Raw genomic sequence first — 12,422 nt, forward strand, 5'->3', positions numbered from 1 at the left:
TTTTTTTTTTTGCATTCATGTAATATATTGCAATTTGTTTACATCAGGATAGACATTTACATTCATAAAGGGGAATTAATTAGCTAGGAGCACTTTGCTGAATGCGTTTTTATTTTATTTTATTTTGCTTGAAATGAAAGAATTATTTTTCAAATGATTTGCATTAAGACCACATCTTGTCTGTAGGCGTGATTATATATTGCCGTGTGTAACTGTCATCAGAATTTGACTTTTAAAATTGTTAAATTTGGCTGTCCAAGTATCCACTGATGGTGGGCTTTTTTTGTCTTTGATAGTTTGCTAACATGCTTCTTTATCTTTTTCTGATAATTTTGAAACCATGTTAGTGAAAGCTAAGTATAAACTGAAGCCTGCCTTGGCCCAAGTTGTGTTAGATTTGGCAAGATTTAGAATTGCTGCTGTCTAGTGGAATGAGATGATTGGGATGGTTTGAAATCAAGCTGGAAATCAGTGTTGTTCCTTACATCATCTTGTTTTGGATTTGGTTTCAGGAGGTGCAAGAGTCACTGTATAGAGATGAAAGTGTCAAGGATCTTGATGATTTCTATGATCCATGTTTTCTGCTTCAGCTCTTCAGTGAATTGACCAGACCAGGTAAATGGAATGTTCCCTCTTTGACATTTTTGTCTCATTTTATTCTGCTGTGGGAGCTGCATGGATCCATCTGTAGTGCTGTTATTTGAAGTCTGAGGGTTAATACTTCAAAGAAATCACATGGCTTGCTTTGGAAAGGAGAAATATATACATGGTTTAACCACCTACTGAACTGCAGAGTAATTTCAGAGTGGCTTAAAAGGTAGCCAGGCATAATTGCTCTTGAAGTCCTTTTAAAGTACTTTTCCAAATAGTGCAGTATTTCTAGTGGGATTTAGGTACTTATAACTATGTAGCAGCATAGGCACCAAGCTGTTATTTTCCAGAACACTAAGTATTTCCTCATAATGTTTTCAAATGTAGCTGTTTAACCCTGTGTAGAAGGGCTGATCTGCTTAAAATGATGAGAGGTTTTTAAACTGGAACTAAAAACAGCTTAGGAGAGTTAAAAACTAGGTACAGATTTATATTATCTTACCTTTTGAACTTTATTCCGTATAGTACAGAAAACAGGGCAGTGCAGTTATAAAACAAGCATAAAAGAGATCAGTAGAGAATATTCCCAACTGGAAGGTTGTGTATTTTCTGGTGAATATGGAGAGCTGTATCCTGCAGAGCAGGCAGGACAGTGCCCCAGCTGCAGTCCATCACACAGATGTGTGGGGCCATCATGGATGTGACTATGCCTGTGTTCAGTATCTTTGGAAAGTTTAGTGAGGTCTACATGGTGCTTGAAAACTACTTGCTTAGCCTCACTTAGATTTTTTTTTTGTGACTGCTTTGTGTATGCACATCCCTGCTGTTACTCACCTGCACACTGCCTATTTCAAGGGCTGTTAAAAATCAAAGTGGGAAATAGATCATAAGGAATTTCCCAACCAGCTCCCTCCTGATGCTGATTGTGGTTAACCACTGTGTAGCTAATGGGTTTTGTTTTCCACAACAACAACATCACAAGCAATTAGCGGGTTGGTAACTGTCTATCATTGAAATCACACTTGGTCTTTTGTTCACTTAAACTCCTACATTTTAAGTGAACAAGTTTCTGTTTTGTATGTCCTCATCCTGTATTTAGGGATAGTTGCAAACTGCTCTGTGTAATTTTGTGTGTTCCCAAAGAAGCATTTTAAAAGGTACAAGTGATTTGTGTGTTTGAGTCCCATGGTGCTCCTAAACCGTGTCAGCTGCTTTTGGAATTCCTCATTCTTTATTTATTTGCTCTTTGTACTGGCTGCACAGTGCCCTGTGCACAGCTGTTGTATAACTGCTGGATTTATAAACGCAGGCTTACTGCATGGTGTTTCATGCGAACTGGGTAAAAAGTGAGTCTGGAGTTGGGCAGATAGCAAGTTCTATCTAAGTTTAGCTCTGATAACCATCTTGCGGAAAGCTCCTCCATCATGATTCTCAAGGTACTTTAAACAAACTGTATGTCAGAGACAGAACTTTCTTTTTTTCTTTTAATAATAGCTTGTTATTTGATGTTAGTTGTTCAGTGCGCTCTCCAAGGTCAGCTGGATAGAAAATATTATTATTGCATGTTTTCAGTGAGGGATGGTTTTCCTAATCAATCTCTTTGTCACTGTTAAATACAGATAACACGGGAGGTAGTTTGGAAGTTTTACATCAAGTCATTGCCAGCCACCAATGAGTAGAAATGGCACAACCCAAGAACATACAAGCCCCTAAAAAAGAAACTCAGTATCTTGGTGACAAAATGCTATGGAAGATAAATAATAGGCTCAAGGGTGTTTTCTATTTGGCTGGTTACTGATCATTGCTGGGTTACAGCCTGGCACTTCAGTAGGAACATGCCTTACCAGCAGAATCACCCATGCTTGCATGATCACAGTACTTTTTCTGGAGTGGCTAATGACTTATTTAGATATTATTCTCTTATTCCTTGTATACTGAAAACACTTTAGTTACAGGTAGGTTTTCTGTTGTCTTTGCTGATCTTGCTTTCATGATGGACTTAACAAGCACCCAGACAATACTGAGGAAGATAATTTTCCCTCCTTTCTTGCACTTAGCTTTCCTGAAACAGTGCGATATGAGATATCTTAAGAGAATTTACTGCTAACTTTGTGTGGTCTGCCAGATAGACTCATGTCTGTCTCAAAGAAATGAGAAACCACCTTAACTTCAGTGCTATTAAAGAATTCTTGCTGAGTGATTTGCAGGATGCTTTTGTTAGCTGAAGAAGCGTATGGCTCTGTGATGAAACAAGAGCTCGTGGAAGTAGATCTAGTAATTGGTGTTTTTGAGTGGAAGTTCTAGTAAAGATTGTAGTGCTGTTATATACTTTACAACATGTGAGTATGATGCACTGGATGTTTTTCTTTCTTTTTTTCCGCTGCTCACACAGAATGTTTAGTGGCCTGTCAGAAGTTTGTTGAAGTCAATGCCTTGGGCCTAACGGTGGCTGCCCTTAGCAGCTATGATTCCAACATGAGAGCAGCGGCATATTTTGTCCTGGCTTCTTTTCGTTCTCATCTGGAAGGAGCTCGCTTTCGAGAGCAGAAACAGGTAAGGCTGAGCTCCATTGAGAGTTTGCCAGGTTAGACATCTTAGGTCATAGACACTTAAGGGAGAGTTGCTGCCTTACTCACCTGCCTGCTTGCACGTGGTAAGTGCCCAAAGCAGCTTTTTATCCCCTGTCCCATTGCTTGTCCTCTATCACTTTTGTGTTTGTGATTCTATATGCATTGGGAAGAAAAAGAGGGGAAAACACGTTGAGAAATCCATAACATTTTTATTTGTAGGAACAGAAATCCCAGTGGGGTTGGTATTTGATTATGGCCTTCGTAATATCGTAAAACCTTAACTTCTGTATGTATACTCTGCTGTTGTATTTGTTTGGGTGGTAGTTCAAGCTTTATTTTCCCTGGGTTCTTCTGCTGCAGTTGCTGTATCTCATGGATGCTGTGCAAAATGGAATCAGGCAGCAAAACCTCAGATTTACCTTCTCCCTAACCCTCTACATTGCCCGTGTGGCACAGCAGATGCTGAAGCCAGGTACTGTAATCTATTGCACATAGAATGTTGAATTTCTGGCATGTTAAAGAGGAGAGTGGGTGTGCATGGAGTAATGTCCTTGGTTGACATTGGAGGCTGAGTTACTGTGAGAGTGGCAGCAGTCATGACGTACACTTTCCTGTATTTCTGAGAAAAGCTTTCAGTGTTTGCCTGGACTGCCATATTGCTGGAAGACTGGGAAGTGACTTTTTCCTGTGTCCACTGAAGATGACAACTCCACCTCCTTGGAATTTTGGGGTGGGGATCATTACAGGACTATACGAGTGAAAGTCTGTGTGTCCTGTTCAGCAGATCAGAGTCAGTTGGCCTGAGTAACCCTTTGTCCTTAGACAGTGAATCAATTAAGTTACCTTTGCAAAGGAGAAACAGCATCAGGCTTACAGGGGACCTCACAAAATCTTTAGCTAGATGCTCTATCCAGGGCAGGGCCAACCTTGAAGGCAGATAATTTTGCTCAGGGCTTTACCTTAGGAAACATCCAGTCTTCTAGTCTGAATCATAGACTGCCTCCAAGGGTGGGAGGCTGCACAACTGTCTTGCTGCTCTCAAATGGGAAAACGTTGTTCCTAACGTTTAGTCTGAAAATGTCATGTTTTAACTTACGTCCGTTGTTTCTTGTCCTCTCACCTTGTTTGATATGCCACCCATGCAAATCTCCAAGAGAGCTTGTATGTAACTACTCCTGAAATTGAGGCCTTCAAATACCATTTGTCTATGAAACGTTGATGTGACACATGCTTCTACTTTTAATTTGCTCAGTAGCATTTTTCTTACATTATTTCCATGTTTCACAAGCACGCTGATGCCACAGAGTTGTGAGGTGACTATGAATGTGCATAGGACTATACTGAACATGTCTGGAAGGCTGTCTCTATTGGGATACCTGGTTTGCCCTATGGGATGATGCCTGACCAAACTTCAGCATCCCTGGAAAAAATAGTTGAGTTTGAATTTCCCCTCTAAGTAGTCTGGTCCAGCTCAAACAATATAGTCAGCCTTAGAGCACAAGCTCTCTTTGCTGTAGCTAACACACTGTTTTGACAGCTAGCTGAAAAACTGGAAAATATTGGTTCCATTTATTTTTCTGTGTGGTTGTATATTGGGTACATTGTCCTCCTCCTCAATAACCAGCCATTATTTCTCTTCACAGAGGAGCACATGTATACTAAGATCAACAGGTTCCTTCTGTCACACCAGTATTTGGACCTGAGGAAAGTACCAGGGTTTTTCCAGTTTTTCTACAGTTTTGACTTTGAGGTAACATAAGAACCCCTTCATAGATATCCACTTATTCTTCCAGAAAGAATACAAAAAGGACACAAAAGTGCAATCACATTTTATTCTTTCAGAGATAATTAATTAGAGAGATCATTGCTCTGTGTTATATTTGAACAGGAAGTATTATTTCTGGCTTTCTTTTTTTTCCTTTTTTAATAAGAGCAGATAATGAAATCATGAGTTGTGCTGTGTACTGTATAGCACAACAAGCAGAATGTTCTGCCCCAGCTAATTCAATTCACATTTGAGTTTAATAATTACACTGGAGTTTGATTGAGATGTTTTAGAAATAGCAACTTTACAAGTCCCATTGTCAGTGCATATTTGGACTGTCGAGTAACTGTTCTTGATGGATGTTATTGATTAAATGGGGATAAAAGTGGAAAAGTTCAGAAGAAGCTGCTGAGATCTGTGCTGGCATTCCCAGGCTACTGGTTTGTTGTGCTTACTGAGCAGCTATCGTTCTGAAATGTCTGATGGTACTGTTTTTTATGACCTGTAGCACAAAATAGAACGTGACTGGGTTCTCAGACTTCTTGGGGAAGGGCTGCGTGATAAACACTGCTACCAGCTCTACGACTACCAGAAGATTTTCCATGTCATTCTTTCCTTTTTCAACAGTCCTTTGTGTGATGAAGGCTCTCAGGTAAGAATTTAAAGATAAATAAATAAAGTATGTTTTGAATATCTTAAATATGAAGCAGAATGGATCAGTTGATTCTTCCCTTTCCCTCTTGAAAATTTTTTCATTGTTGATTTTGTATGTGTTGAAGAGGGAAATTCTTATGTATAAACCAGTCACATATATGGGCCCTGAAATTAGAAGAGGACCCTGCCCAAGTGGCACAGGCTGCTCAGGGAAGCTGGGAGTGCCCATCCCTGCAGGTATTCAAGGCCAGGTTGGATGGGGCCCTTCTCTAGCTTTCATCAGCTGATGGTCTGGCTGCACAGTCTTATTTCTTCTGCTTTGTGGAAAACATTGGAGACTTCAGTTTTGTTGATACTCTAACTAGCATGTTATCTGTGCAGTGCATTAAGAAGAAGAAAGTTCAGAGGCCATCAGCTCTTAAGATTATAACTGTCCACCTCGAGAAATTCACTCTGTTTAAAGTATCTCACTTAACTATGAACATCTTGGACAGAGAGAAAGCTGTCTTGCTTCCTAAGGGCTTCCTTGAAGATGGGTGTCTGTGTGTATGAAACATTGGAAGGAGAACGTCTTTTGTTCCCTGAACACGTGGTGTTTGGGAATATATTTTAAGTTGATTAGATTCCGGATAGTAGTCAGATTGCTAATTACATCCTTCCGAAAGATGAGTAGTAACTAGATGTTGACTATATTCTAATTTTGTAAAGAACAAATTATATGTTCTGTTTCAGAATCACATTCTAGAGGTGCTACAGAATGCTGCCCGTGTTACCAGAGCTGCTTATGAGCTGATACAAGACCACAGCCTCCTAACCTGGATACTGCACATCTTGGAGAAAAGGTAACTAGGGAAATACTGGTGAAATGAGAACAATTCTACTGTCCCACATGCAGGAAATAATTATGCAACTGAATATGAAAACAAAGGGTGACAGATACAGAAATGACTCTGTTAGTGGCTTTGATATTTGGCACCTAAGGCTGTACTGGCAGAACTTGCTGAACTCTGAAGTGTTTCCTTGTGTATCTAAAAACAAAATCAGGGGACTTCCAAATTCCAGTAGGAGAAGAGTCTCATGTTTTTGAAAACCTTAGAAAGAAAATAAGTTATTTTTGTGTACCTGAATCTCTCTAATACCCACACCTCCCACTCTGTTGTAGGACCTCTGACAGAGTACTTGTATGACATTGATTTTGAGCTCACTGTAACACTCCAGTTGCTTCTCCAAGACATGTGTGCACGCGTGCATGTGTATGTGCACAGTCTCTCTTGCATAGATTCTCATGGCAGATTCAAGCCAGTTGTCAGGATCATCTGTGCTATGATCAGCCTGAACAGGTCCCACTGAATACCCCACGATGGTAACAGCAGAGTGCATACAGTTCTCAGGAGCTGGTACTAGGGACAAACACCTCTCTTTGATATCATTTGGTATATTTGGAAGACTGTGGATTTGGCTTCTGGCACCCAGTGGTTACTTGGTGGTTGTCCTTTTGATGAGTATTCTTGAATCCTCTGTGCAAAAATGTGATTGCTTTTTTCTTTCTTTTTTTTTTTTTACCTCCTTAATAAATGTGGCTGATACTGTGCTGTAAGCATTGCTGTTGTTGCTTAAAGCCTTAGGAATGTAAGGACCCAAGATGTCTTGAACAGCAATTGCTTTAAGGAAATGGTGGCAGTGGCTGCAACTGAATGGATTGCCTGACAAAGCTTTGTAATGAAAGGTGCAAGTCAGCAATCACTAGCCTTGTACAAGGGCTGTAACACACTGCAGTGTATTACAACTGCAGTGTGGCAGAAGGAGGTGCTGGGTTTTCCACTGTCTGAGGGCAGGCAGCAGCCTAGGTCTCCACTGCTGGGGCTTCATGGGCCTTGAGCCCTGACAGGTCTTGGCTGTGAAGTAGTTGCTCCCACTGTGCACTAGAATGTAGTCCTCTCTGGAAGACAAGCTGGTTTCTGGTTAAAGTCTATCTTCCCTATGTGTATTTATTCCTTTGTTTGTTGGTTTTTCAGGTTTTTGGAAAGCAAGCTGCTAAACAGAATCATTTCCTTAGTCCATACTCTGTGGCTGACAAATATAGGAAGCAAGAGAGAAAGCAAGAAAAAGCCCCAGGAGAACAGGAAGCTTCTTCCTATTCAGCTTGTAAACGAATTTCTGTATGTTTTGATCACTTTAGTTAAACTCATTCGGTAAGTTTTTTTTGTTGTTGTTGTTGTTTTTCTTTTTAAAGAAGTTTGCATACTGTGCTCTGTCTAGTTTGAAATTTATGAAGGCTGAGAGAATGTCTGAGTGTAATGCTCTTCTCTCCTTCAGTCTGAATGTTAGCTCATGAACCTCAGTGAGGTTTTCAGGAAGACATAGCTGCTGTAATGTACTGGGAACAAAATGACAACTGTTGCATGGTTACCATCAAGTTCTACATCTACATAGTAATTAGCTATTTTTAAGCTGCTGTGTTTTAAGCTGTTTTTTACTTCTGGATTAGCATCTGCAGTTAGTGGTGCTGTTTGTTGCAGGGATCTTTCACGCTCTCCAATGCGTTGGGCTCTCTTTGTGTTTGAACCACGCCTGCAAATTATACAAAGTCATGCAAGGTTCTACACAGCAATATTAATTAGGTGTCAGTCCCTTCTCTGCAGACCCAGCACACTCAATGAGCCTACGTGCAGCAGCTGCAGCAGGGATAGCAGTAAGCAAACAGGTAGATAAACAGTTCTGTTTGAATTCCTAATAGCACCCACGGCTCTTCGTGCAGAGAAGTATTGCCACAACCTCGAGAAGCTCTACTTATTTTCTCAAAATTCTGATGATACGTGCAAAATAAAGTGTAGATGAAGTGCCAGACCTCTGGCCTCTTCCTTGTGTGCCGTATGTCTTTGGCTGTTACAGCTGGGAAGGCAAAGGCTGTGTTCCATGAGCTGTATGCCAGACCCCAGTAGCATGAAGTGGGAATGAAGTTAATATTGGTACCTTGAGAAATGGAAGTGGAGAATTGTAAGAGGAGACTAGGAGGAAAACCTGTGTTTATTATTGCATTTTACTCATTAGCATCTAGAAAAATACATGGCGCTTCTGTTTCTGTTTTTATAGGACTAATTTAGATCAAGCCAAGCTGGCACAGTTTTTTGCTACATTCAGTTCTGTGCTGGGGTATCGTGCTCTTGTTGGGGAGGCCTTTAAAGAAATGAGTCGATTCACTGTGAATGACAGTGTTCTCTCAAACAAAGACATCCTGCTGTTGTTGCATAAGTGGAGCGTCATTGAAAAAGACCTGCAGCTCCAAGAGGATGTGCAGAATCTTGCTCAGAAATACCAGATCAAAGAACTGCTTAGTAAGTACTAACGTTTAAAGAGATATTGCTAGAATTGCTGTATGCTAACCATGCAAGTTAGGCAAGCTTCCTAGAAAGAAGTATTAATAACTATAGTCAATCAGATGTGGCTTGGAGGAGGAGGAATGGAAATGGGAAGCCCATTTTCAGATCTTTATTGTAGTGATTCCTAATTTTAACACTATTCTGGAAGCTTTAGAGCAGTCAATTCTCAAAAAGTGAAAGAGCTTTAAAATAAAACTTAGTTGGAGATTTCGTGCACTTGGTATGTGAAAAATTCACATCCTACGCTTATCAGCCACACTCAGTCAGGATGCAGCTATGTTGGAGCAGGGTATGCTTTGCTCTTTTAGCTTGCATTGTTAAAAAGTTTACCTATGCTGATGTCTCCTTCCTTGAGCTGGCGTGCTGTGACTCCACTAGCCCAAAGAGTTGTGGTGTGTGAATTTCTCATGATCTGGTGTAAATAGTCATAAAATCACAGAATGGTTTGGGCTAGGAGCTTAAAGCCCACCTACCCCAACCCCTGCTGTGGGCAGGGCTGCCTCCCACCAGCTCAGGCTGCCCAGGGCCCCATCCAACCTGGCCTTGAGTGCCTCCAGGGATGGGGCACCACAGATTCCCTGGGCAGATAATGTAACCTTACTGGCAAAACTGCATCTTGTAGATCTCTGAAATGCTGCCATGATTTCACAGAGCTTTGAGCCAGGGCCTCACTGGCCTTATTGTTCACCTCAAAGTTAGGTGATCCAATTCAGAAGGGTGTTTCAGTATGGGAGTCACTGTAGCCTATTTGCTCTGAGTTGTTGTGTAGGCTGTTAAATGAGGCTACTGCTTACCCTTTTAGCAACTGAAAGTCTGATCCAGTCTTTCCTGAATAATTTGGTACAAAGAAGTCCTTTGGAGGACCTGGTGCTGTGATGTTGTTTTTCTTCTTACAGAAAATATTAAAGAAAAGAGCAAATCCCAAGCCTCATCTCGTCATCGCACTCAGAAAAGGAGAAAGACAGAAGAAGACTGCATGGCTGCAGATCTGAATGTCTCCGAGCTGGAGAAATGCAGAGAGGATCTGAGTGCCATATTTGTCCACTGGGAGCCCGTTTTCCCAGCGCTGCCTATCAAACATCCAGAGGAACTCCTCAAATCTGCTGACCTTGCAGATGAAACAGTCAGTCTGACCTGTGCATCCGCATGCATAGTAACGAAATGGCTGGTGAAGTCCATGGTTGAGCACAGCCTCAATATGCAGAATGTTTCATTAACTCTGCAGTGGTTGCAGAATTGCATCTTGCCGCACCCAGTGGCAGTGCAGGAGGTGCTCAGGGATGAGACCCTGAGGAACAACATCTTCAAGTTTTACAGTCGGATCTGTGAGGCCAGCAGTGGGGCAGTGGGACACTTAAAAGAGCTCTGTTTGTTCAGTTCAATCATGCTTCACCTGATGGATGCTCAGGGCCTGACTAACAACAGCTGTCATGAACTTATAAAAACGTTGTGCCAGTCAGCAATGACAGAAGAGGATGTGAACAAGAAGGGTAACTTGATTCTTAATCACGTTACAAGGCAGAGTTGTGATAGACAATAGGTTGTTCCATGGGTATTTTTATTCCTCATAACTGGAGTTCTGTGTCTGTTGGTGCTTACCACTTGAACAATGTGAGAGCTGTGTCTCAGGTGGTATGGGCATTTGGGTTGGCAGAACAGAATATGGCTGTGTCAGAAACACCTACAACAGTCATACTCCCTGAAAGAAACTTTCCCTTCTGGGATTTTAATGGAGTTGAGTGAGGTACATAAAATGTGACTCCAAGGGGAAAAATAGTCTGCAACAAATAAATCCATATGGGTTCTGATCCAAATACTGTTCATTGTTCCCATTGGATTGCAAAAGGCACAGGTCAGATTCCAGACGTTTTTATTTAAAGATGTTGGCAGGGTGTGCTAACAGGAAACTGTGATCTTTCCTTACTATGGGGAAGGTAGTTGGCATTGTATGAGTGAGTAACTCGCACGTATTCCACCTAGAAAACAGTTAGGAAGCTTTTAAAATACAGTTGTCTAGATAAAGTGGGTTATTTTGTTACTGCTATGTGGAACTAAAAACATATGTTCTGATTGTTTTCTGTTTATTCTTCCATAGCTGTTTCAGTATTCCTGACTTCTGTTTACATCGGGGACATATGGCTTGGAGCACAAGAGCCAGATATGTTAAGAACCCATATCAAATTGATCTGCAGTAGTACAGATTCTAAATTAAATGAAGATGACATGGAAACTGATAAACAAGGAGAAGAAACTGTTGTGCCTCTTTGCAGAACCCTTTTCTCAGCTGCTCTGGGACACTGATTCAGCGAACTGACACTTACATCTTTAATGTTATGTGCTCTGCCATTTTTGCTGTTAGCCATGAAACCCTCCTGAACTGTTCTCCATATGAAATTAACTTTTGTCATAAGGATCAATATTTTCTTACTTTGTGAGAATTGGAGGAGAGATTCATCACTGCCATATTTTTTTCCCTTCTGCAGTTACGGGACACAACACTATTTATATCATCTTTTATTACAAGCATTTTTAATGTTATGAAGAACCAAAGAAAACTGATTAGTCCATCATCTCTGGTCTGTATTTCAGTCCCCGTGCAATTAAAACCCATCCTCTCTCCGATGTAGGATGTTGAAAAATGACTGCAGTACTTCACCACAGTTTGGTGTAAGTGCAAAGAACAAGTGCTCAGAGCTTTAGCCACAGTGGTTTACTATTTCTTGAAAAACCATTTCTTTCAGGATACTTGATACTAAAACAGATGGTACTGAGCCCCTGGGATCATAACGGTCTAGGATTCTTCTCATTTTTAGATTGCTTTTGAAAGCATTTCTATTGGAGGTGCTCTGGTTTTATTCTTTTCTGACGGTGTTTTATGGTTGTTCTGGTTTTTTTAATAATTTTTTAATTAAAAAATGCACTGCCCATCACCACTGCTGGAAAACATTCAGCAAAGACTCTCCATTCTGAGAAGATGAGAGAGAGCTAAGACCCAAATGACCTTCTGGTGATTGATAAAACATGTGTTTTATTGGAAATTCTCTGTGAAGTGTGATAAATGTTTCTCAAGCATGGCCCCGAGGGCAGTTTAACATATCATTCCAGACATGCAAACAGGCAGAGCCTGAACTTGAACCTTTGAAATGTAAAACAGGATTTGTTAAATTCACTCATGAATATGTACTGTGCCCAGGTACTCCATACACGGTCTGTACTGGGGAAAAATTCAAAGTCCACACTCCTTGTGATCTTTATATAATGTGCCTTTTTTAAGAATAAAAGAATGAGATGCAAATGAGAATTGCTTCTTGTCCTAAAGAAGCTGTCCTATCTCTATCAAGACCTGGTTTAAAAATAAAAAATATTATCTTGAAAAAGCTGTACAAGCCCAATAGAGGCTGAAGCGTGGCATGATATTAATATAGAATCACTGGCGTGCAACATAAAGAAATGTTCTTTGCA

At 40.7% G+C, this 12,422-nt stretch overlaps 2 protein-coding genes across 2 annotated transcripts in view; both read left to right on the forward strand.

The window, feature by feature from the left end:
* Nucleotides 1-443: 443 nt before the first annotated feature.
* LOC104914262 (nucleolar pre-ribosomal-associated protein 1-like) lies at nt 444-12,422 on the forward strand (the record flags this gene model as incomplete). Its single annotated transcript, XM_010723255.3, has 10 exons — nt 444-615; nt 2,984-3,144; nt 3,522-3,633; nt 4,805-4,911; nt 5,435-5,578; nt 6,313-6,422; nt 7,596-7,772; nt 8,674-8,915; nt 9,857-10,450; nt 11,056-12,422. Coding segments are annotated over 10 exons (2,025 nt in total), but the record flags the coding sequence as incomplete, so codon positions are not given.
* The window catches only part of URB1 (URB1 ribosome biogenesis homolog), a 25,922-nt gene continuing 25,088 nt past the window's right edge, over nt 11,589-12,422 (forward strand). Inside the window, 1 exon segment of the mRNA XM_019611986.2 lies at nt 11,589-11,627. Within this exon segment, the coding sequence (XP_019467531.1) occupies nt 11,589-11,627 (39 nt within the window).

This window comes from Meleagris gallopavo, chromosome 1 (assembly GCF_000146605.3).
Source record: "Meleagris gallopavo isolate NT-WF06-2002-E0010 breed Aviagen turkey brand Nicholas breeding stock chromosome 1, Turkey_5.1, whole genome shotgun sequence".
Classification (NCBI taxonomy): domain Eukaryota; kingdom Metazoa; phylum Chordata; class Aves; order Galliformes; family Phasianidae; genus Meleagris; species Meleagris gallopavo.